The 22152-nt window shown below is 40.0% G+C and overlaps 4 protein-coding genes across 7 annotated transcripts; 3 read left to right on the forward strand and 1 right to left on the reverse strand.

The window, feature by feature from the left end:
• Positions 1-500: 500 nt before the first annotated feature.
• On the forward strand, positions 501-3935 carry LOC6583705 (actin-5C). 2 transcript variants are annotated; one of them, XM_015161412.3, is made up of 2 exons: positions 501-663; positions 2621-3935. In XM_015161412.3, exon 2 carries the CDS (start codon positions 2629-2631, stop codon positions 3757-3759), a length of 1131 nt encoding a protein of 376 aa, XP_015016898.1. In that variant the 5' UTR covers positions 501-663; positions 2621-2628; the 3' UTR covers positions 3760-3935. The 2 variants fall into 2 exon arrangements, with proteins under 2 accessions (XP_015016898.1, XP_002009370.1); XM_002009334.4 differs by lacking the exon at positions 501-663 and adding an exon at positions 2014-2188.
• Positions 3936-6190: 2255 nt separating this feature from the next.
• Positions 6191-8868, forward strand: LOC6583706 (putative fatty acyl-CoA reductase CG5065). The gene is made up of 8 exons (XM_002009335.4): positions 6191-6300; positions 6377-6662; positions 6727-6963; positions 7046-7155; positions 7691-8061; positions 8156-8226; positions 8293-8418; positions 8514-8868. The coding sequence occupies exons 1-8, from the start codon at positions 6246-6248 to the stop codon at positions 8740-8742; spliced, it is 1485 nt and encodes a 494-aa protein (XP_002009371.3). The 5' UTR covers positions 6191-6245; the 3' UTR covers positions 8743-8868.
• A 140-nt stretch (positions 8869-9008) lies between these two features.
• On the forward strand, positions 9009-16503 carry LOC6583707 (mediator of RNA polymerase II transcription subunit 15). 2 transcript variants are annotated; one of them, XM_015161413.3, is made up of 5 exons: positions 9009-9840; positions 9907-10681; positions 11518-11754; positions 11834-11980; positions 15238-16503. In XM_015161413.3, the coding sequence occupies exons 1-5, from the start codon at positions 9571-9573 to the stop codon at positions 15504-15506; spliced, it is 1698 nt and encodes a 565-aa protein (XP_015016899.1). In that variant the 5' UTR covers positions 9009-9570; the 3' UTR covers positions 15507-16503. The 2 variants fall into 2 exon arrangements, with proteins under 2 accessions (XP_015016899.1, XP_002009372.1); XM_002009336.4 differs by lacking the exon at positions 15238-16503 and adding an exon at positions 12929-13833 and having other exon boundaries at positions 9011-9840.
• LOC6583709 (serine hydroxymethyltransferase) lies at positions 16386-22051 on the reverse strand. 2 transcript variants are annotated; one of them, XM_032732258.2, is made up of 3 exons: positions 21651-22051; positions 18340-18539; positions 16386-17786 (listed from the first exon to the last, which is right to left on the reverse strand). In XM_032732258.2, the coding sequence occupies exons 1-3, from the start codon at positions 21876-21878 to the stop codon at positions 16580-16582; spliced, it is 1635 nt and encodes a 544-aa protein (XP_032588149.1). In that variant the 5' UTR covers positions 21879-22051; the 3' UTR covers positions 16386-16579. The 2 variants fall into 2 exon arrangements, with proteins under 2 accessions (XP_032588149.1, XP_002009374.1); XM_002009338.4 differs by lacking the exon at positions 21651-22051 and adding an exon at positions 21454-21471.
• Between the last annotated feature and the right edge of the window lie 101 nt (positions 22052-22152).

Genomic DNA, 22152 nt, shown 5'->3' on the forward strand with positions numbered 1-22152 from the left:
TGACTTTTTTAACTTAATGCAACTGATATATTATATTTTAATTTGATATTTGAATTTGGCATTGGTTGAAGTTTGGTACTTTGAAGTTCATGCACTTTGATGCAGGCTGCAAAACGTTTGACAAAATGACGCAATCTGCTGGCTGTCACACCCGATGTAGGGAATTATGTATGTTGTTTCATACTCTGCGAGCAGCATACGAAACACGCATAGACACAGCGCGCTCACACACATGCGCGCATACTTTATTATACATGCACACACACACGCTCGCTGGTTATGCAGAGAGGCATGTATAAGCGCATACAGATACGGGGTAGCACACACACACAGACTATATCGCCGGCAACGGGGTAAAAATTGAATTCATACCATATATGGTAAAACGCTTGCCAGGCTGTGCAAAGTGACGGCGCTGATAAGGCGCTAAGTTACTGTGCCGGTTGGGATGGACGGATGGATACCGGGCTTTATAAAACGGCGAACGGCGACCAGTTTTCATGTCATTACAGTTTGAGTTCTTGTGCTGTGTGGAATACACCTCCCGACACAAAACCGCTTAAAGCAGCCAGCTAAAGTCGTCTACACGAAAGACACACACAAACAAAACCGAAAGACTTAATTTATATTTATTTAATTAATTTTAATCAAAACAGACCAAATGTAAGTATATTTACATCAAATACCAAACAATCCAGCCAAAAACAAATCCAACAAATATCAAGAAAAACACTTCACAAACTGCAATCAAAAATCGTGAATAGAGTATATCATATTCTATAATATGTACATACATACATAAAGTATATATTTTTTTTTTTACGAAACAATTTTTTTTGTACAAGTGCTTGTGGAATATGTGAGATAATGTCAATAAAATTGACCATCAGATAACAGAAATCGAAAAACCTAATCAAAAATACCAAAAAAACAAAAAAAAAAACCTATATCATAATGATATCAAAAAACAAAAATAAAAGTCACGCGCTTGTGAAAAGGAAAAAAAAAACTCAACAATTTTGTTATCACAAACAATTTGTGAATCGATAAGATATAAAAGCTTATTTCATAAGCGCTAGACACTAGCAGAAGAATGCAGAAATCAGATACGCACACACATACGGCTGTAGGTGTAATTGTAGTTGTGTGCGTGTGACAGATCTAGTGCTGGGGCGTGCCCTATGCGGATTTCGAAGACTCCAATAAAACTTGCAAAGAAGAAGAGCATGGTAAAGAAAGATGTGGTGACAGTTTTTTTTTCAGTTATTTGCAATTCAATTCGCAAACACTTTCTTTTTTTCCCACGCTTCAATTAACTTTCATGGCGAACAATTTGAAAAGTAACGGCCGATTTGAAGACAAAACACACTCGCACACAAAAATGTAAAACTACACATATTCATATGTATGTATTTGGATGCATGTACATATATGTGTATATTGACATCTAGTATATTTTTTATACATATTTGTCAATGCTCATACATATGTCTATATGTATATCTATATATCTATATATATATATATATATGTATGTGTGTGTGTGTACGGCCCACGGTGCAAGTGACGTAGGCAAGTTAGCCAGATATAGTCAAAGAATCACGTCATTAAAGTTATTCGGCATTTCTTGAATGCAAAAATGCCGGTTTTTTTAATGAGCCGCGCTAAAATGGAGAAAACCTTCAACATTGTCAACCGTTGGCTATGAATTCGACGTCGCCGTCGCCGTTGCCGACGCGTGAGAGAGCGAAAGCGGCGACAATTTCCAGCTCTCCTTCACGACGATTCGCTTCGAAACATGACCATATATGGTCACAAAAGTTGGCAAGCCAAGCGCGCTAATCGTGCGCTCTCTATCGCACGCATGCGCTAGCATACGCTGCGTGCGAGTGAGCTGGCAGAGCAGCGGCACGCTCGTACAGATATCAAAACGACGACGACGGTGACGGCGACGGCGACGACGACGTCGATTGAAGCAGCGCTTGAAATAGCTGTAACTGGCATTCGTTCGTTTGTTCATTCCTCTTTCGGCAGTCAATCGGTGCGGTTGCATTTTCAGTCAGTCTATTGCCTCGTCGCCTCCTACCAATAACCAAGTGTGGTTTACAAAATTTTCAACTTGAATTGCAAAGTTTCAATTCAGTTTTTCAAACAATTTTCGTCGTTTGTTGTTAAATAAAACAAAAAGGTAATAAACAAAAATCAATGTAGAACCGAATGTACATAGTCAAATACATCAAACAAATATTTGGTGCCGGCTCTTAAGTGGTGAATTTTTTTTCTCGAATTTTTTCTTTGTGCAAATGGCGGCCATTTTATACGTCAACGTATACACACGTACATTTACTTGTTCAGACAAGAGCGGCTCTCTCCTTTGGCCACTTGCTTGGCACCGGCATATGCCGAAGTGATATACTCTCGAGCTTTTTGTCAAGTTGTTGATTTATGTGCAGGGTGTTGCCCCTCTGTGCTCAAAGAGAGGAAATGCAGATACATACACACACATATATAAATATACATACATACACTCACACGGAGATATACTCGCTCTCTTCTAATATAGAGAGTGGGGAAATGGTGGCCATTTTGATTAATATTTTTTTTCTTGTGTTCTTTGCAGCTTACAAAATGTGTGACGAAGAAGTTGCTGCATTGGTTGTCGACAATGGCTCCGGCATGTGCAAGGCTGGTTTCGCTGGCGATGATGCGCCCCGCGCTGTCTTCCCATCGATTGTGGGCCGTCCACGTCATCAGGGCGTGATGGTCGGTATGGGCCAAAAGGACTCGTATGTGGGTGATGAGGCACAGAGCAAACGTGGTATCCTCACCCTGAAGTATCCCATTGAGCACGGTATTGTGACCAACTGGGATGATATGGAGAAGATCTGGCATCACACCTTCTACAATGAGCTGCGTGTGGCTCCCGAGGAGCACCCTGTCCTCTTGACCGAAGCCCCCCTCAACCCTAAGGCCAATCGCGAGAAGATGACACAGATCATGTTCGAGACCTTCAACACACCCGCCATGTATGTGGCCATCCAGGCGGTGCTCTCGCTCTATGCTTCCGGTCGTACCACTGGTATCGTTCTCGATTCTGGTGATGGTGTTTCCCACACGGTGCCCATCTATGAGGGTTATGCCCTGCCCCATGCCATCCTCCGTCTGGATTTGGCCGGTCGCGATTTGACCGATTATCTGATGAAGATCCTCACTGAGCGTGGCTACTCTTTCACCACCACTGCCGAGCGTGAAATTGTGCGTGACATCAAGGAGAAGCTCTGCTATGTGGCTCTCGATTTCGAGCAGGAGATGGCCACCGCTGCCTCCAGCTCCTCTCTGGAGAAGTCCTATGAGCTTCCCGACGGTCAGGTCATTACCATCGGTAATGAGCGTTTCCGTTGCCCCGAGGCCCTGTTCCAGCCCTCATTCTTGGGTATGGAGGCGTGCGGCATCCATGAGACCACCTACAACTCGATCATGAAGTGCGATGTCGATATCCGTAAGGATCTGTATGCCAACACAGTGCTGTCTGGTGGCACCACCATGTACCCAGGCATCGCTGACCGTATGCAGAAGGAGATCACCGCTCTGGCCCCATCCACCATGAAGATCAAGATCATTGCACCACCAGAGCGCAAATACTCCGTATGGATCGGTGGCTCCATCTTGGCATCGCTTTCCACCTTCCAGCAGATGTGGATCTCCAAGCAGGAGTACGATGAGTCCGGCCCATCCATTGTGCACCGCAAGTGCTTCTAAGCAGCGACGCCAACCAACAGGGAGGAGCAGCAAGTGGAGTGGCAACAACACCAACAACAACTTCTATGTGGAGCTGCACGCTATGTTAAATTCACACATCATCTTCGTCGTCGTCTTGTTGTGTTCTAGCATTAATTTAATTTATTTCACATGAGATATATGATAAATGCATAATATTTTTTTTTTTTTTTTTTTTTTTAATATACCTTTTAATATAACAACAAATTGAGAACAACAACAACTAGATATTCTCTATGCCATTCCACTTCTAAAACAAAAATCCACAACAACAACAACACACGACAACAAGCAACACTTATATACAAGCGTACACTCCCTGCAAGGAAGATGCAGAAGCAGCAGCAGAAAAGCGACTAAAATATTCCCTTTCAAAACAGAAAAAAAAAGCAAATAAAAGACACAACACACAAAATATGCAAAAAACAAGAACAACACTAAGAGAGTTTTGTAAAATCTTAAACAAAACCTTATGTATTATTTTTTAATTATGATGTAATTATAAACAACAAAGTGAAACAAAAATATGATGGAAAAAAAAACTTTACCAACTATGTTTTCTGTTACTTTTTGCCTCCCTTCTCTGTTTCGCTCTTTCTCTCTACTTCCCCTCTTCCACTCAACTATGCTTGCTCTCACACTGCTTGTCTTTACGCTCATCATTTGCTCTCGCTCTAAACTCTCCTTTTGCTTTGCCGGCCGGCAAATGCATTAATACGCGCACACCGACTCGCTCACTCTCACATATTGCTATGAGCGTTTGAGTTGCTGCTGGGGAAGTGAATCAAGAAAGCTAGTTGCGCGCTCTGTGTGCTTCTCTTGCTGCTGCACAGCTTCATTGAAATTTTATATAAGCTGAAATTTGATATTTGTACATGTACTTAATTTTTTTTGTATTATCTAATTGCATGCGTATTGAATGACTATAAGTTTACGCCTAAAAATGTTAATTAAATTGTGAAATGCAAATGAAAATTGTATTCTCTTTTACCCATATACATATACATATACATACATACAGGTATATGCACGTACTTGTGTTAGTTTGTATATCCGTGCGTGTATATGGCTAGAAAAATGTACCGTTGTATGAGAGTGTGAGGGGGTCAGCGAACTTGTCGAGCTTTCGTTCTTCTCAAAAACCTACCCAACATGCACGCACAGCTGGTTTAAGCTTGCGTTCTCTCGCTCTCCAAATGCAGTTGGCATTGGAGCACAGACACACACATACACATACACAAACACACACATAGAGATATCTGTTTATGTTAATGACCTTAAACTTGCAATGTGGACCACTCCATGCGAACACAAAAGCAAACGAGCGAGCGGACCCATCTGGCTGCGATTAAAGTTCCGTTTCTAACCGCTATCACAATTTGTTGCCATCGTTCTGAAAGCTTTGCTTTGATTCTTTTTAAATGCTTTTGGTTTTTTTATTTTTATTTTTATTTTTTCAAATTGATTTTGTGCCACATTCACTTAACTATGGAAGATTCTCTTAACTGCAAATGGTAATTTTACATTCTTCAGACTTTTTTGATCGCAGCATATCAATTATTTTTCCCCGTTTTCTTTTAGACCAGTTTTAAAAATAGTTGAGCCTGTTTTTGGTAGACGATATCGCATTATATTATTTATAGAATCGCCTGGATCGACTGAACTATGGCTATATGAAAAGTTCTGTCACATAGATATTGCGAGCTATGTATGTGTTACACATACTATAGTGAACATTTACATAAATGCTTATTCATTTAATTGTATTAAACATGAACCCGTTGGACACACGTACTTCCCGTTTACATCACTTTATATTACTTGGTTTCCCTATATCGAAACTTATTGTACTCTGCATTTAGAGGAAAGAACTATAATTAATCTCATGGAACTCGAGAGCTATATGGGTTAGAACCACAAAATTTGTGGTATGCGCCTAGTTGTATGCCATAATACCGTAATTTTATTAAGGTACATTAAATAATTCATGCGCACTACTGAGATAAGTCTAATTATGTAAATGAAAGATTACTACAATTCTCTGGTAAAACGCACAACTATTAAAGAAAAAACCTAGTAACACAGGAACTATGCAAGCAAGACTTCTAAAATTTAGATTTAGCTAGGTATATACATACATTATAAAGCTGGAGGTCATAAGTACTTTCGTAGGCATATACCTGAACGTGTTTGGCTCAAATTGAAAACCAAGAAACCTGTACTGCATTGTATAAAGATCAAGGAATTAGTATCAGACGCCCTACTTTATTGATGCCATGTCTTAAGGGGTCGGAAATGAATAACTTTTGTAAATTCTTCTAGTGTTCAGCTGAATATTCAGCAAATTGACACGCTGCTCCCAATCGAATGCGATTTGCATAATGGGGGACACAGTTCAGGCACAGCCGAGTTTCAATTGTCGTTCAGTTTTTCAGATTGCATTTGGTCGGCGATTCGTGCGTAACAATATGTCGATTTCAGCTTCGTTTAAGGATCAGGAGATCTTCGTGACCGGCGGCACGGGTAGGCGAACCTACAGCGATATACATACATAAATATATATATACATATGTCGGATATATTGATTTTCCTTATTAAGGTTTCGTTGGGAAAGCGCTCATCGAAAAACTCTTGCGTTCCTGTCCGTCCCTGGGTAAGATCTATGTGCTGCTGCGTCCGAAGAAAGGAGTCGCAATCGAGCAGCGCTTGGAGGACGTGCTCAATTCGAAGCTCTTCGACCGCTTGCGCCGCGAACAGCCTCAAACTATATCCAAAGTAGTGCCCATTGCCGGAGACTGCATGAAGCTGGGCCTGGGCATTAGCGAAACGGATCTGGCCAAGTTAACCAATGTCAACGTGGTCTACCATTCGGCTGCCTCGGTGCGGTAGGTGGAAGAGTGTTAAGGCCCCCAGTTCAGCGAGCTGTAAACATATTTCCGATGCTTTCAGCTTTGATGATCCTTTGGCCAAAGCCATTTTGTTGAACACACGCGCCACTCACGAGCTGGTCAAGCTCGCTCTGCAATGGAAACAGCTGAAGGCCTTCATCCATGTCTCCACCACCTACTCGAATCCCACGGTCATCGATGTCGAGGAGCGCATCTATCCACCTTATGCGGACTGGCGTACAACCATCAAACTAGCCGAGACCTACGATCAGCAAACTTTAGATATTTTCAATTTGAAGTAGGTCCAAATAGGGTTCAGCCATCCTTGCTACATCACTAACGGTGTGTCTCTGTGATTCTGTCTTTTGAAACCTTTTCAGGTACAGCAGCTTTCAGCCGAATAGTTATACCTTCACAAAGAGCCTGGCTGAGCACGTGGCCAATGACTATAGGGATCGTCTGCCCATTCTTATATTCAGGCCATCAATCGGTAGGTGATCGGATTGGTGTTGTTTTAAGTACTTTGCTTATTCGACTTGAGCTGTTAAATGTTCGACTGATATCAATTCGAGCATTCTAGAAAGCTGGGTAGAACCATTTCCATATATGGGGGTGAAAACATCCAAGGAGCTTGAGTGTATATAGAAGGAGATGTGGCAGATCCCATTAAGCATATATATTCTTGATTAAGATGACGTGATAACTCTATCTGTTCGTCACTCCGTCTGTCTGTCTCACTGTATATTGGCAGAGAGCATTCTTATGTATGATTGCGTCTGTGTGTGACACATGGAATTCTGGGATTATTAGCTTTACGTTCAACTCCTGGTTCCGCGTATCTCCATCCTGAGAGAACATAATACAAGATCATTTGAAAATTAAGTGAATATCTATTGAAGACTAAGTATACATATAGAGCTTTCCAATTAGTTTTACCCTCCTCTCTGTCAATCTCTCTCTCTCTCTCTCTCTCTCTCTCTCTCTCTCTCTCTCTCTCTCTCTTTCTTTGCCACGCCTTTCAACAGTCATCTCCACGCTGGAGGAGCCCGTGCCTGGCTGGGCGGACAATTTCAATGGACCCATCGGAATGTTGGTCGCTTGTGGCGTAGGCATTTTACGCTCTCAGAACTGCGATCCCCACATAGTGGCCGATTTTGTGCCCGCCGATGTGGTCGCACGGGCTCTGGTCATAGCCGCCGCCAGCTACTTGAAGAAGCCGCCTGCTAAAGACCAGCCCATCGACGTGGTCAACTGCGCCGTGTCCAATATTTCGCCCATTTCCATGGGCCAGGTAATAGACATTGGCAAGCGGTATATACGCCAGAATCCGTTCGAGAAGACGCTCTGGCTGCCGGGTGGTAGCATTACCATGTGTCCAGTGCTGCACTTTGTGAGGGTAAGTGGAAGTGCCTATCTCTCTCTCTCTCTCTCTCTCACTCTCTCTCACTCACTCTCTCTATCTCTGCATCTATCTCATTTTGTTGGTCTAGTTTATAACAATGCATATTATGATGGCCATTGTGGTGGACACGTTGCTCCGCTTGTCCAACGAGAAGCCCTTGTAAGTGCGCTGCGGTCTTCCGAGAGATCCTTACTCCATACATATGTTTTCCGCTTTTCTTTATAGCCTGTTGAAGCTGCAGCGTCGCATCTTTGCCGCTTTTCAGGCGTTGAGGGTGTTCGCGAATACCGAATGGCACTTCTCGAATGACAATATGAGAGCCTTGCATGACAATGTACCCAAAGAGGAACTGTAAGCGCGTGAAAAACAAAAGAAACAAAAAGAAACAAAAAAACAAGAATAAAATTCCAATATTTCTTCTCTCTTATTGATTTTTTTTTCTGCAGTGCGACCTTTGGCTTCCTTCAGCATGCGAATATCAACTATGTGGACTTCTTTCAGAATGGCATACGCGGCGCCAAGGAGTTTTTGATGAACGAAAGTCCCGAAAGTAGCAGCGGGGCGCGTTTTCGCATGAAAGTCTTCTACGTTCTGGACTATTTGTGTCGGGCCATAGTGTATGGATTTTTGTTGCGACTGGTTTATCGTTTGGCTGTGCGCGTTTTTATGACATAGAAATTGCTATAGAGTATGTGTTGTAATTTTTTTTTTTTATTTACTTTCACTAGAAACGTTTTTTTTTTTATTGTTATTAATTTTATGGATACGGTAAAATAAAGTTGTAAGCTATTCAACGCAAAATTTGACTTGGACTTTGAATTAACAGTTGAGGCTGGCGCCATCTGGCGTGTGTGTGTCATTTAACAGTTGCCGCTGTCACCGCTGTTAGCTGAACAGTTTTCACTGTTATCGATAGGCCGTCGATAGCAAGCACATTTTGAGTATAACATAATGCCACAATAACATACGCTTTGCCAAAAAGCAACTAATTTTGCCGTGAAAAAAAGTGAGAAAATATTGAAAAATGAATACCTACAAAAGGCTAATAAATAAATAAATAAATGCTAAGTCAAAATGTGTAAACCCTAATCATATGCTGCAGGCATTGTAATTCGGCGTGCTGTAATAAAATGCTGGGAATGTTTTGCTCTGGCGTCGTTTTCCGCAATTAGCTGCTAAAATACACTGAAAATAAACAAACAGCGACACAAACAACAACAAATATTTTTTTGAATTGGCCGTGCAACAAATGCAGCACGAGTGTGAAATTAATTAGTTGAATTTGTTTATTTGTGTTTTGGTTGCCTTACATTCGTTTATTATTGTTATTATTAGTATCATTTTCTGTGTTTTGGGCACACGAGAACACGCATTAGTTTCAGCGGGTTAATTGGATTAGGCAGAGGCAGCGGCAGCAACGGCAGTGGCAGCGGCAGCGGTAGAGTGTCAGTGTCTCTCGATTGGTGGTGGGGCACACAGAGTTGTTGATCCCGACTTCAAGCAATGGCCACCACACAGCAATACTCGTTGCGCTGGAACAACTACTTGAGACATCTGACCTATTCACTGGACAATCATCGGCTAAACGATGATTTCGTCGATGTCAGCCTGTGCGTGGATGGGCGCCGAATTAAGGCGCACAAAGTGGTGCTCAGCTCTTGTTCGTCCTACTTCAAGGAGATATTCAAAGAGAATCCGCATCCGCATCCAGTCATTATATTTAAGTTTATCAAATTCGAAGATCTCAATTCCATAGTCGAGTTTATGTATCAGGTAAGGGAATATCAGTTAATTAACTCACCTTTTGCTAAACAATTCTCATCGCGTGCTGACTACTAGGGCGAGGTGAACGTGCAACAAGAGGCACTACAATCCTTTCTACAAACTGCCGAGCTGCTCGCCGTGCAGGGCCTCACCGCCGAGGAGAAGGAGAAGCCGCAGATGCCGGTGGTGCCGCTCATTAGCGAGCACAAGCTCATCAAGACGATACCCAGCACAATACGTGCCGTCAATGAGCAACACCAACAGCAGCAGCAGCAACATCATCATCAGCAGCAGCAACACCAACAGCAGCAGCAGCAACATCCACAGCAGCAGCAGCAGCAGCAGCAGCAGGTGACTGTTGCGGGCAATACGCAAACTATCGAAATACCAACGGCCACGCTGTTGCAGGCAACGGCAACGGCAACGCAAGTACAAACGCAGGTGGCTGCTGCTGCGGCTGCTCAACTGCAGGTGCAGCAAACCCAACAGCAACAGCAGCAACAACAACAACAGCAGCAGCAACAACAACAGCAGCAGCAGCACCATCATGTACAAAGCACTCAGATACAGCACATCCAAGTACAGGCAGCGCCGCCTCAGCAACAACAACAACAACAGCAGCAGCAACAGCAGCAGCAGCAACAACAACAGCAGCAGCAACAGCAGCAACAACAACATCCACAGCAGGCCGCAGCGCAGGCGCAGCACCTGACTATCACCAATACGGTATCATTGCCAGCCGCGAATACCGTAAAGAAACGAAAGATCACCTTCTCGGACGATGATGACAACATCTACACCACCGAAACGGTCGACTACGCCGTCAAGGACGAGCAGACCATTGTGAAAAGTAAGCAAGTCCCAGGAAATCCTATGAAAACCCAGTTAGCTGATATATGTATAATTGATGTTACATTTATTGTACCTAGACCATTGTGAATGTACGCAAATCCTACTAAATACTTTGAAAAGCTAGTTAGCTGACTTGTATAATTTATCTTATAATATATATAGCATATGATATATATAGATATGCTATATAGGATATAGCATATATATTTATCTTATGATATATATAGCATATATATAGACCACTATGAAAAGTACGCAAATCCTACCAAATACTTTGAAAAGCTAGTTAGCTGACTTGTATGATTTATCTTATGATATATATAACATTTATAGTACCTAGACCATTATGAAAGGTAAGCAAAGCCTTGGAACCACTTAAAAAATTAGCCAATTAACTGAGTGTGATGATAGATCAAGATTTATATAGCAAAGATTTTGTAGATGCACTTCGAAATTCGGCTAATAATTATCTTTCATGTATAGTTAGATTTATATAGTATTTAGATAGATATTTAAATACATCAGGTTTATCAGTATTATAGCAATCAATGGGTTGTTATGCAAATGTCTCAATGTCTATCAAGCTGCTTAGTGGTAAAACTATCTTGAATTTTCTTCAACTTCAAGTGAAGTTATACATTATTGGCTGTCAAATCAGATTTCTATAACATAGCTTTAGCTTTAATCTGATTACTATATCATATGACTGTTAATAAGCTGAAAAGAGCTAGAGACTTCAGTTCTCGCTCTTGTTGAAAACCAAGACTGAACTTTGCATATAGAAGTCATATATATCTCGACTTAACTAATTCTTATTGAATCCTTTACTTGCAGCTGCTGAGATGACATTTTTGCGCGGTGCCGTTAAAATGGATATACCCGATTATATAGTCAGCGAGGTAGACGATCGACTGTCTGATGGCGCGACGCCGCAAACTTCACAGGATGCAACGACGGCGGCTGCCCAGACTGTCGCTCAATACTCATCCGAATACGAGATTCTGACCGAGTCCGAGATCGAGGAGAAGTATCAAGCGGATCCCGACAATGCGGAAATTGCCATCGAGATGAGTGAGTGGGCGTGCCAGACATGCATGTATATCAATTTTGATTGTGCACTGAAACTAATGTGGAATTCTTTTGCTTGCAGCTCGCCTGCTGGGCACAGCGACCGGTGGGACAGCCACAGCCACCGCCCAGGCGGTGCTCGAAGATCCCAGCGCTGCGACGACAGGTGCCACAACCACCGTCTCCGTGACACCAGTCAAAACGGACAGCAAAGCCAGCGGCACGAATGGTAAGTCCTCTAGTTAGTGGAAAATTATTATCCATTATATATAGTCTTAGAATAGATCAAATATGCATTTGTATACAAAACAAAGGTGTATATAATTACCTTTAGTAGAAAATGTTCCACATAGCATAAATGAGGTTGGATTTTAATATATCTGTATAGTATATATAGTATATTACGATATAGTATATTACTATAGCCAGCTATATACTCTTAACTCTCATTTTGAACATTATAACGTACAGATTTATGCAAAGAACATTGAAATTAAGCATAAGAAAATTCAAAACAACTTTATAAACAACTCAGGGAAGATCTTTAGTTATTAATAAGAGTCCAAAAATTGTAAAAAAAAAACCTAGCAAGATCTATACTTATAAAGCATAAATATATGTACATATATATCTTAATCTATAATCAAGATAAAGATCTATATTCGTATAACATAAATCTATATACATATAAGGCATTATATAGATATTTGTACGAAGGAATTCTAAATCATATATTGTTCTGAAGTTCTTTGCGAATGCTTTAAGTTTTTATAATTTTAGTACTTATGCTAAAGTAGCCTAACTATTATAATTTAATTATTTTAATTTAGTCTAATAAAATGTAGATATGTGTATTAAATGTTTGCTCTGATTCTTGTTGGCGTGTGTGTGTGTGTGTGTGTGCGTGAAACATGGTTATATATTTCTTAATTGTTGTCTGTAGAATATTATTATATTTTTGTGTTTGTTTTTATTTATTTTGTTTTTTTTTTTTTTTTGGCGTCGAATATGTCTCCAAAGTGTTTGTCTATATATAGTTATTGTCCCCCCTAATGTACATTTGTGTGTGTTAAGAATACAAAAGAAAGTGAAATGAAACAGAAAATATAGTTGAAAACGAATGATCCAAAATCTCGCAATGTCCCTAATTTTGTCCTATTTTTCTGTATATTTTTAGATTCACCCAATAATAAGTGGACAGAATGTCAGTTTTGCAAAATGGTTATTACCACGGTGAATCTTTGGAGACATATTCGCACCCAACATACGCCCCAACCGCCGCGCAAATGCGATCTCTGCAATAAGAATTTCAAAAACAAATACAGCCTGCGCGAGCACATACGCATCTCCCACGAGCAGAAGGTGGCCATTAAAACGGAGAACTGATGGACGATCTTTCAGGTGCAGCATGGCGTCAATTGAAACAGCCGCACGACACAGACAGAGATAGATGTAGAGCGAGACAGAGTGAGAAAGCGAGCGAAATGGGAGCGAGAGGGAGGGGAGAGCAAGCTAGAGCAAGCTATAGAAAATTACGTCCATTAGAAAAGCAAATGCCAAAACGAAAGATATTTGTGGCACCAAAACCGAAAATGAAAACAAAATAAGAAAAACAAGAAAACTTTTAGAAGAAGCAGAGGCAAAACCAGAATGATAATGTTTAAACACTTTTCCAGTCATTAGCACTTACTTTGTCCAAGTTGTTTAGCCTAAAATCTTAAAATTAAAAGTTGTGTACATAACATATATAGTTTGATACATTTTGTATATCTTAATATCTGTCTAAACTGACTAAGCCATGTCATAAGCAGATATCTATATACATATATATTTATATATATATATATCCTTATTAATTGAAGCAAATCTGTCAAAGTGAAATTAATTTATGTATTTTAGTTAATTAGTTAGCCAAGTAAAGTCACATAACTGTACATACATTAAGCTTACAATATAATATAAATAATTTCTAGAGCGCCAGAACCAAAGCCCGAGCAGGCTGACAGTTCCCAAGCAACCACAGTCAACATATATATTTATGTTTTTTTTTTTTTTGCTCAACTTGTACAAAAATATATAATTCACATACATATACATATATGAATATATGTATTTATATCCTCATTGTATATTCTAGTTTATTTTATACTAAGTATCGTATTTACATTTAAATATAAATATTGAAAGCAACAAAACAAATTATAGTTAATTGAGAAATCAAATTCCCACACACATGCTAAAGATGAAGATAAAGATTAATATATATATTATATACCTAGTTAATTGAAAGGCTAAATGTTAAATGAACAAAACATACGTATTATATAATTAATATATATATATATATATGTATCGTATCGATTGCAATTTGCAAACAATTTTTGATGTCAGATCATATATTATATTTAGAATGAGAAGAGAGAGAGACAGAGATATATATATATATATATATATTGTCATAGCGAACTAGGAAAGGCTATATTCGGCTAGCCGAAGTCTGTATGCCCTTGCAGAACTGCATTCAAGCAAATTGCCAGCCATATGATAAATGCATCAATATATATATATATATATGTATATATATGTAGTACATATAGTTAACTAAACTTCGAGTTCATAGAAAGAAAACAAAAATCAAATTCTTTGTAGTTTTTTATATGAGAAAGCAATTTTTGATAATATCTTATGAGGAACAGCTGCAGCTGTGTCAGCATAGCTTTAACAATTGGAATGCAATGGAATGGAACAATCGTTTTGTACCGAAAATGCCTCGAAGCCACTTAACACTAGTCCTTTATACGGAAATATGCAACTGGGATGGGTGGAAATGAAACACACTTGTATATCTGCACTCATTGACGAATGCGAGAGTCCAGTGAGTGAAAGCTAAGTTAGGACTGGAACGTTGTGAAACGAAACACTTGAGATAAATTGACGCATGCTTAATGTCAAATTCAGTTCGGAACGAAACGGCGTGGAACAACGCAACTTTGCCTGCTGAAACAACTGAATGAAACATCAGTTTGACAGACACTAGATTTGCGAATTTGATATAAAATTAATAGAAATACTTTATAGCAACTGCCTCTGCAAGGGTAGCAAACAATTTCTATATAAAAATCCCAAAACCAAAAAAAAAAGAAAACATTTGAAATTTTTGTGTCTCGTGTAATAATAATAATAATAATAAAAAAAAAAAAATAAAAAAAAAATGTGAAGCGTACCAAATATGCATGTATATAAAAAAAAAATATATAAAAAATCGAAAAAAAATGGAAAAATAATAAAAATTTTCGTCTCCTTTTGATAAGCAACAAAAAGCAAAAGGAAATTCTAGCCAGAATTCCAAATGAAATTTACACAATAAAAGCCAAGGCAACTATACGTATTTCCAGCTTAAAAGCCCAGCTCTTATTTTTCATCCACACATCATGCGAAAGTTCTTGGTTTATTATTTTTCTTTCAATTCACTTGGAATTCTTTCAGCTGTGGCCACGGTGGAGGAGAGCGCCCCAGCTGGCGTTGCGCTCATCTGCAGCTTCTGCAAGCGCCGGCTGCAGTCGATGAACGCCCTGAGACGTCACATTGCCTCGCGGCACTCGGAGATCCAGAGCAAGGAGTACGAGTGCTTCATCTGCATGAAGAACTTCAAGACCAAGTGGTCCCTGTCCACACACAACTCGCGCTTCCATCGGGATGCGCGCCTCAGCAAGGAGCTGACCAAAATTGATTTTGCGGAACACCCACTAAGCTAAGGTCGATCCGAAGAAGAAGAGATTGGAAGATAGAGGGAGAGAGCGCGAGACCTGTAATATATATATATATATATATGCCTATATATACTTTTAATGACCATCTATTTTATATATAAGTCCGAATTTAACTTAAGCATTGAAAATTTCTCATATTTTATGAATTTTATCTAGACGGCATAGAGATAATTATGTAAACCAAATTTTATCCTAATTTATATTCGAAAATATCTAACCCGAAGAAATTTTTAAAAATTTAATTTAAAAATTATAAGTTAACGGAAATCAATTTCATTTCCATGCGTTTCAAGATCAAATTAATTTAATTCACACTTCTAGAGATGATAATTTCAATTATTCGTTTTAAATGAAAAACAAGAATAGTACCATATTTATGCGTACGTTTCATTTCCAGTCGTTTCACAGGAAAAGAAAAAACAATTTTAGTTTGCTAATTAAAATAAAAAAAGCTTATTTGTGAGCCAAATTCGTATTCAAATTGCACACAACTAATATACTCACTTCACTTTCGCGGATGAGTATGAAAATCAAATCAATTTCATTACCATGTGATAACAAAGTTAGCAAAGAAAAGCAATATAAACGATATTCGAATATGAAGCAGAATTTCAGTTTCGACAAATAATAGTTCTCGTATTTATTTCACATTTCCCATAAAGATTTATAAGAATAATCTGTATGATATACTATGTAGAATTTAATAATGAAATGTCATTACATGGACTTTCATATATGTTTAATTCATTTATATATTTAGTACATTTAAATGCGAGTTAAGGAACTATCTATGAACCACAACAAAAGGAGAGAATAAAAAAGTTTACGATTAGTAGAAAATTTGTGAAAAACAAACGCATTTGGTTAAAAATTATATATATATATTTTTGTTTGTCGATTTTTAATATCTTAATTAAATCGTTGCGCCTCTGTACAAGATTAGATATCTAAATATCAAAATATATACCAATATATCAAGCTATAGATAAGCGCAGGATTTGTAAAAATGTTGACGAGAATGAAAAAAAAAAAAAAAATAGTTATTTTTGATGTGCCCATTAGAGCAGATCGTGGCCGGGCAGGGGGAAGGTGGTGCTGAATTTGATGACGCATTTGTGGAGCTCCTCCAGCTGCTGCTTGATGCTAGCGTTCTCGGCCAGGGTCTTGGTGAAGTCGACCATTTTGGGGCTGCCCGCTGCCTTGACGGCCTCGGAGCCGATCTTCAGCGCGGCATCGATGAAGACGACCACCTGCTCGATGTCCTTCTCGAGGAGGCCGCGAGTGGTTAGGGCCGGCGTGCCCAGGCGTATGCCGGACGGATTCATGGCGGACTTGTCGCCGGGCACCGTATTCTTGTTGCACGCAATGCCCACCTCCTCGAGCACCAGCTCGGCCTTGGCGCCGGTCAGTCCGGTTTTGCGCACGTCCACCAGCACGAGATGGACATCGGTGCCGCCGGTGGCCACCGTATAGCCCAGATCGACGAGACCCTTGCACAGTGTCTTCGCGTTCTTTATCACCTGCGCCTGGTATTCCTTGAACTCGGCCGACTTGGCCTGCTTGAAGGCCGTGGCAATGCCAGCAATGGCATTGTTGTGCGGTCCACCCTGCAGGGCCGGGAATACGGCCTGATTGATGCGCTCCTCCAGATCGTAGAGGACCTTCTCGCCGTTGGCCTTGGTGCTGCGCACGCCCTTGCGGAAGAAGATGACGCCGGCACGTGGACCGCGCAGCGTCTTGTGCGTCGTTGTGGTCACGATGTCGGCGTACTCGAATGGAGAGGGGATCTGCTCGGCGGCCACCAAGCCGGCGACGTGCGCCATGTCGGCCATCAGATAGGCGCCGACCTCGTCACAGATCTTACGGAAACGGCCGTAATCGAGCAGACGTGAATAGCACGAGATGCCAGCGATGATGATCTGAGGGCGGAATGTGCGCGCTGCCTCAGCCAGCTTGTCGTAGTCAATCAGGCCCGTCTCCGGATTCACCTTGTACGGCATGCTCTCGAAGAAGATGGATGTGGCCGAGATCTTCTTGCTGGGCGTGAAGAAGCCGTGCGTCAAATGGCCGCCATCGGGCAGATCCAGGCCCATAATACGATCATGTGGACGCAGTACGCCCGTATAGACAGCCAGATTGGCCGGCGATCCGGAATAGGGCTGCACATTGACGCCCCAATCGTTGCTGTTGAGATTGAACAATTCGAGGCCGCGAGCCCGCGCCAGGTTCTCAATCTGATCAATGAACTGATTGCCACCATAATAGCTGTCAATTGGGAGAGATAGAGAGTAGAAATTTGTAGAAATCTATTGATTAAATTGTGGTGCAATGACATTTGGTTAGTTCATGGATTAATCTAGCTCAAGCAAATAAATAAAAAATGAAATAAACTCAATCCGTAGAAGCTGATATAAATAGTGTTGTAAATCGGATAATTTGTAGTAGTTCATACTGCTGAAAACATTCCAAGAGGAGCTTTTAAAGTCGAAGAGTAAGACTTTTGTTTGAAGAGAAAGGAGGAGCTTTATATGAGTACTACGAGTTCTTTTAGTTGAAAGCCGAAGGCATGCTTATGTAGTAGCTCAACGAAAGCTTTTCATAAGCTTTCATTGTGCGCAGGCATCTTTAGATGTTCCAAAAAATGAGAGAATTAGAAGAGTTTGGATTGCCGTTAAGCAAAGAGCTCGTTTACTCTCACTTAAAAGTTGCATAAAACTCAAATACAAATCGACTTCAGATAAGCCTGATGCAACAGTTCAGCATGCACTCGATTCAGATTCGGTAATCCAAATTATATAATAATCTCGATTAATCTTACCGCTTGCCCGGATAGCCCTCAGAGTATTTGTTGGTCAGACAGGAGCTCAAGCTCTCCAACACAGCCAACGAGGTGAAATTCTCGCTGGCAATCATCTCGAGGCCCTCCCGTTGGCGCTCCTTCTCCTTGACTATGATATCGGCCAGCTCCGGGTCGCTCTCCTTCAGCGTTGCCTGCAACATCTTTTGGTCCGCCATTTTCTGTCGAGACATTGTGAATATAATACTTTAGAAATCTGTACCGATTGCGGCAACGATCGACAATGCAATGAATTGCAAACGCATCACTTGCCACTTTTTTATTTACTTTACGAAACGAGCGATCGACGCAAATATTTATATTTTGTAGAATATTATTTTCCAGCTACCGCGCGCATGCGAGCGAGCCAGCCATCGGTTCAATGGGTTCAAAAAACATGGAATTTTTTTTTATTTCGCTCGCATATATTTATATATTATATATATGCAGAGATAAGGCAACGCCCTATCGCCGCATAGTGATGTGATCGACTCAATGCAGTAACACTCAAACTGTGACTTTAGCTAAGAAACAATTACATCAGTGGGTAAATGGAGAAGTTTTGCAACTCCAGAGAAGAGAGCGCGATCTCAAAGATTGCCTAAGTGGAAATTAAAATACGCCTTAAGTCTCACAGAGAGAGCAGAGAAAGCAGAACCGACCTAACGGAGTAGAACGGTAGAGTTTATAGTGTAGAACTTACAAGGATGCTTGCAAGAGAGTGAGTGACTCTGAGTTAATTAGGTAGAGCTAATAGTAAGATTTCACCTTGAGGCTACGGTTCCAAGTGGTTCCTATAATAGCTCAGCAGCAAATGTAGTCCGACTCATCAGTCGAAGAACTATACCAAGACTCAGGAAATTGGTAGGAAGTATATTCATATAATATTTGAATATCATTCAAGCATGAGTCTATTATCTAAGATATTCTTCATTTGTTGCAAGATTAGATATTTCAAGGGCAGAGTTCAGAAGCAATACGAAATCTGCATCCGTTCTGCAAAGTAGTCAAACCAAATATGCCCGCTTTCACTTTCCGTGTAGAGTATCTAATTCGTTTCCTGACTTTGGTACGATAAGATTAACGTCTTCAATCTAATATATATATGTATATATGTACATGTATATAGTTTGATAGTTGTATTTGTGTCGTGTGCAGCCAAGAGGAATATTTTTTTTATTTGCAGCCCGGTTCAGAGGTCATCCCATAGAGGCACATACCATTTTTATATGGACCCCCCTAATGGGCGTCTATTTGCAGCTATTTGCGTCGAGCTCATCGCCCAAGTGTCACAGGTTCAAATTCGATTGGCGATAAGACTGAAAATGAACGGACACTCCGGGTAAAAATATCGGCTCGTTATCATCAAATTGAACCTAATCGAGGCGCTTCATATGCATTGAGCCAGGAGAGATTGAGAAGCTTTAGCACTTTTCCAGACAATTATTCGAAAAATGTAAATAACATAAAGAAAGATAATATTGAAAAATAAACAGTTATTGAAACCCGATTCGATGATGAAATTTCGCTGATAGCTCAATAAGACTTTTATAGAAATTATGGGATGGATTTTTAGAATTTGTTTGGCAAAACTGCGTTTCATTGGTATTTCCTCAATTTAAGCTAGAAAATAGCTTTGATAGCTTAGAATTTTATTGCTTAAGGTTTCTCTTTGTTTCTTTCTGTCTTCGAGCTTCCGTTAAACAATTCTATAAAATAGTAATCCAATCACGAGACGCTTGAAGAGCGTTCTGTAAATTCCTTTAAATTCTCTCTACTCTGATTCAGTTTCGGTTAGTTAATATATCTGTAGGTGGCCAGATTAAAAAATATTTTTGTTTATGGCAAAATGTAAACAGCTGTTTTCCTAGAAAAATGAGAAAGATTTATTGCACGACTAGAAGTCACCCTGTAACTGTGTATTTTTATATTGAAGTAAAGTAAACTAAGAAAATTAACTGAATCAATTTCAAAAGGAAAACGAGAGAGAAAAAAAAACAAATGTTGAGATTAAAAATAGCAGACATTTAATATCGTTTCAAATCGAAGTGGAAATATTAATTGATAGTTTGAAATAAATCTGACGACGACCTAAAATGTCAAAGCTCTAGATCTGGTAAAAGTTTATATGTATACATATACAGATAACTAAACGGATGGATGAACGGATGTAGATCATATAGGGTAGGATTACCTATACTAGATTACTTCAGAAAATACATTGTATTTGCTGTATTCAGAATTAGGCACATCTGGCCTTCGTGATCTTCAAGCTATACAATGTATAAACATACATATGTATGTATCTGAATTTTTTTTTTTGCATGTAAAAACTCAGAGAGACTTGTCTAAATGGTCTCAACTGCACATCTAGATAAAGTATGTATACATGCATATGCCATTTTCAAGGAGTTTACATATATATTTATATGTATATGCATATGCGCGTATAAAACCACATTCACATTAGGTTCTTTACTGCTTCAATCTCACACACTGAAAATGAAAACCGTATGGGTGGGGCCTTGGGTTGACACCTGTTGTCGACTGCAATAATATAGAATTTGATATTTCGAATCAACATAGAAAAAAAAATCTAAAGCTTTATGTATTAATTTAAATTAAACGCGCACGAAGCCAAACAAGCACAGGGTGACTCGAGCACGGCTTCGAAGCGACAGCCACGCACAGAAACAATAGAGAACAATATGAAGAAAAATAGAAGAAATTAAAGTTAGCAAGGCGAGCTACGAATACCCTTTCTGGCAAATAAAGTTGCCAATAAACAGTTAACTTGAGCAAAAAGGATTTTTTTATAGTAATAATCAGTCCAAATTCGTATACATATACATAATGCTGATCGTATAGATCAAGTGACTATAGCCATATATATATATATATATATATATATATATATATATATATGTATATACATATGCAAAGGAAACAGCTCGATTTACTCAGGCAAATGAGTTACTGTTGATGATGAATATATATCCTTTAATTATTTTCATCCCAGTCACAAAACAACTGACAAAATCGATCGACTCATAGAAAGGGTATAAAAACGTGACTGATTAACAAATAAAAAAACACCTTTGCGTCGCACAATTCGCGTCAACGAGATCGCCGTGACAGATTTTCACGAAAAACAGCTAATTTACTGCACAGCGATGCAATTCACACTGTCAATTGATAGATTCAATAGTTATTAACAATTTGCACGTTTCGCACTCAGCTGGAGCAATTAATTAGCTTTCTGAACTTAATCGTTTCCACACACACTCACTTACCGCAATCGAATTTGAAATGTTTCTGATCGTTGTCAAAGCTGCCGGCGTTGCTGCGACCGGCAGCGCTCTCGGCGATTTGCTCTTCGTCTCATGTTGTTGTGCTGCGAGCAGGTTGGCAGGCCCGGGCCGAAGCCGATAGCTGTTAAATGTACGGGTTGCTGTTATAACTGGGCAGTAGTTGATGATGCCCAGCGGATGGAGGCGTGTGACTGTTTTCATATGCTGCATGTCGTTGCTATTGCTGATGCTGCTGCTGCTGCTGCTGCTACGGCCGTGGCTACTGCTGTGTTTGGTCCTCTGCGCGTCGATATCTTCGAATGTAACGTCCAGCGTCTTGTTCTATACTAGCGCTAGCCGCAATCGCATCCGTCTCCAGCTACTCCCCGTAGACGCTGCTGATAACCTCTCACCTGCATTGGGAATGATGTTGTGTTGGTTTCTCTGATAAGCTGATAGATGCATGTTTACTTGCCCCCTTGCCATTAGGCAGCCACCGTTGACA

The sequence above is a fragment of the Drosophila mojavensis genome, unplaced genomic scaffold (assembly GCF_018153725.1).
Source record: "Drosophila mojavensis isolate 15081-1352.22 unplaced genomic scaffold, ASM1815372v1 contig_136, whole genome shotgun sequence".
NCBI classification, from domain to species: domain Eukaryota; kingdom Metazoa; phylum Arthropoda; class Insecta; order Diptera; family Drosophilidae; genus Drosophila; species Drosophila mojavensis.

Coding starts and splice junctions, on each gene's coding strand:
- LOC6583705 (XM_015161412.3), top strand. CDS start 2,629: ATGTGTGACGAAGAAGTTGCTGCATTGGTTGTCGACAATGGCTCCGGC.
- LOC6583709 (XM_032732258.2), bottom strand. CDS start 21,878: ATGCAGCATATGAAAACAGTCACACGCCTCCATCCGCTGGGCATCATC. Junction 18,540..21,650: donor ACATTTCAAATTCGATTGCG/GTAAGTGAGTGT, acceptor ATGTCTCGACAG/AAAATGGCGGACCAAAAGAT. Junction 17,787..18,339: donor GAGGGCTATCCGGGCAAGCG/GTAAGATTAATC, acceptor CCCAATTGACAG/CTATTATGGTGGCAATCAGT.
- LOC6583706 (XM_002009335.4), top strand. CDS start 6,246: ATGTCGATTTCAGCTTCGTTTAAGGATCAGGAGATCTTCGTGACCGGC. Junction 6,301..6,376: donor CTTCGTGACCGGCGGCACGG/GTAGGCGAACCT, acceptor TTCCTTATTAAG/GTTTCGTTGGGAAAGCGCTC. Junction 8,227..8,292: donor TTGTCCAACGAGAAGCCCTT/GTAAGTGCGCTG, acceptor TTTTCTTTATAG/CCTGTTGAAGCTGCAGCGTC.
- LOC6583707 (XM_015161413.3), top strand. CDS start 9,571: ATGGCCACCACACAGCAATACTCGTTGCGCTGGAACAACTACTTGAGA. Junction 9,841..9,906: donor TAGTCGAGTTTATGTATCAG/GTAAGGGAATAT, acceptor GCTGACTACTAG/GGCGAGGTGAACGTGCAACA. Junction 11,755..11,833: donor GGAAATTGCCATCGAGATGA/GTGAGTGGGCGT, acceptor TTTTGCTTGCAG/CTCGCCTGCTGGGCACAGCG.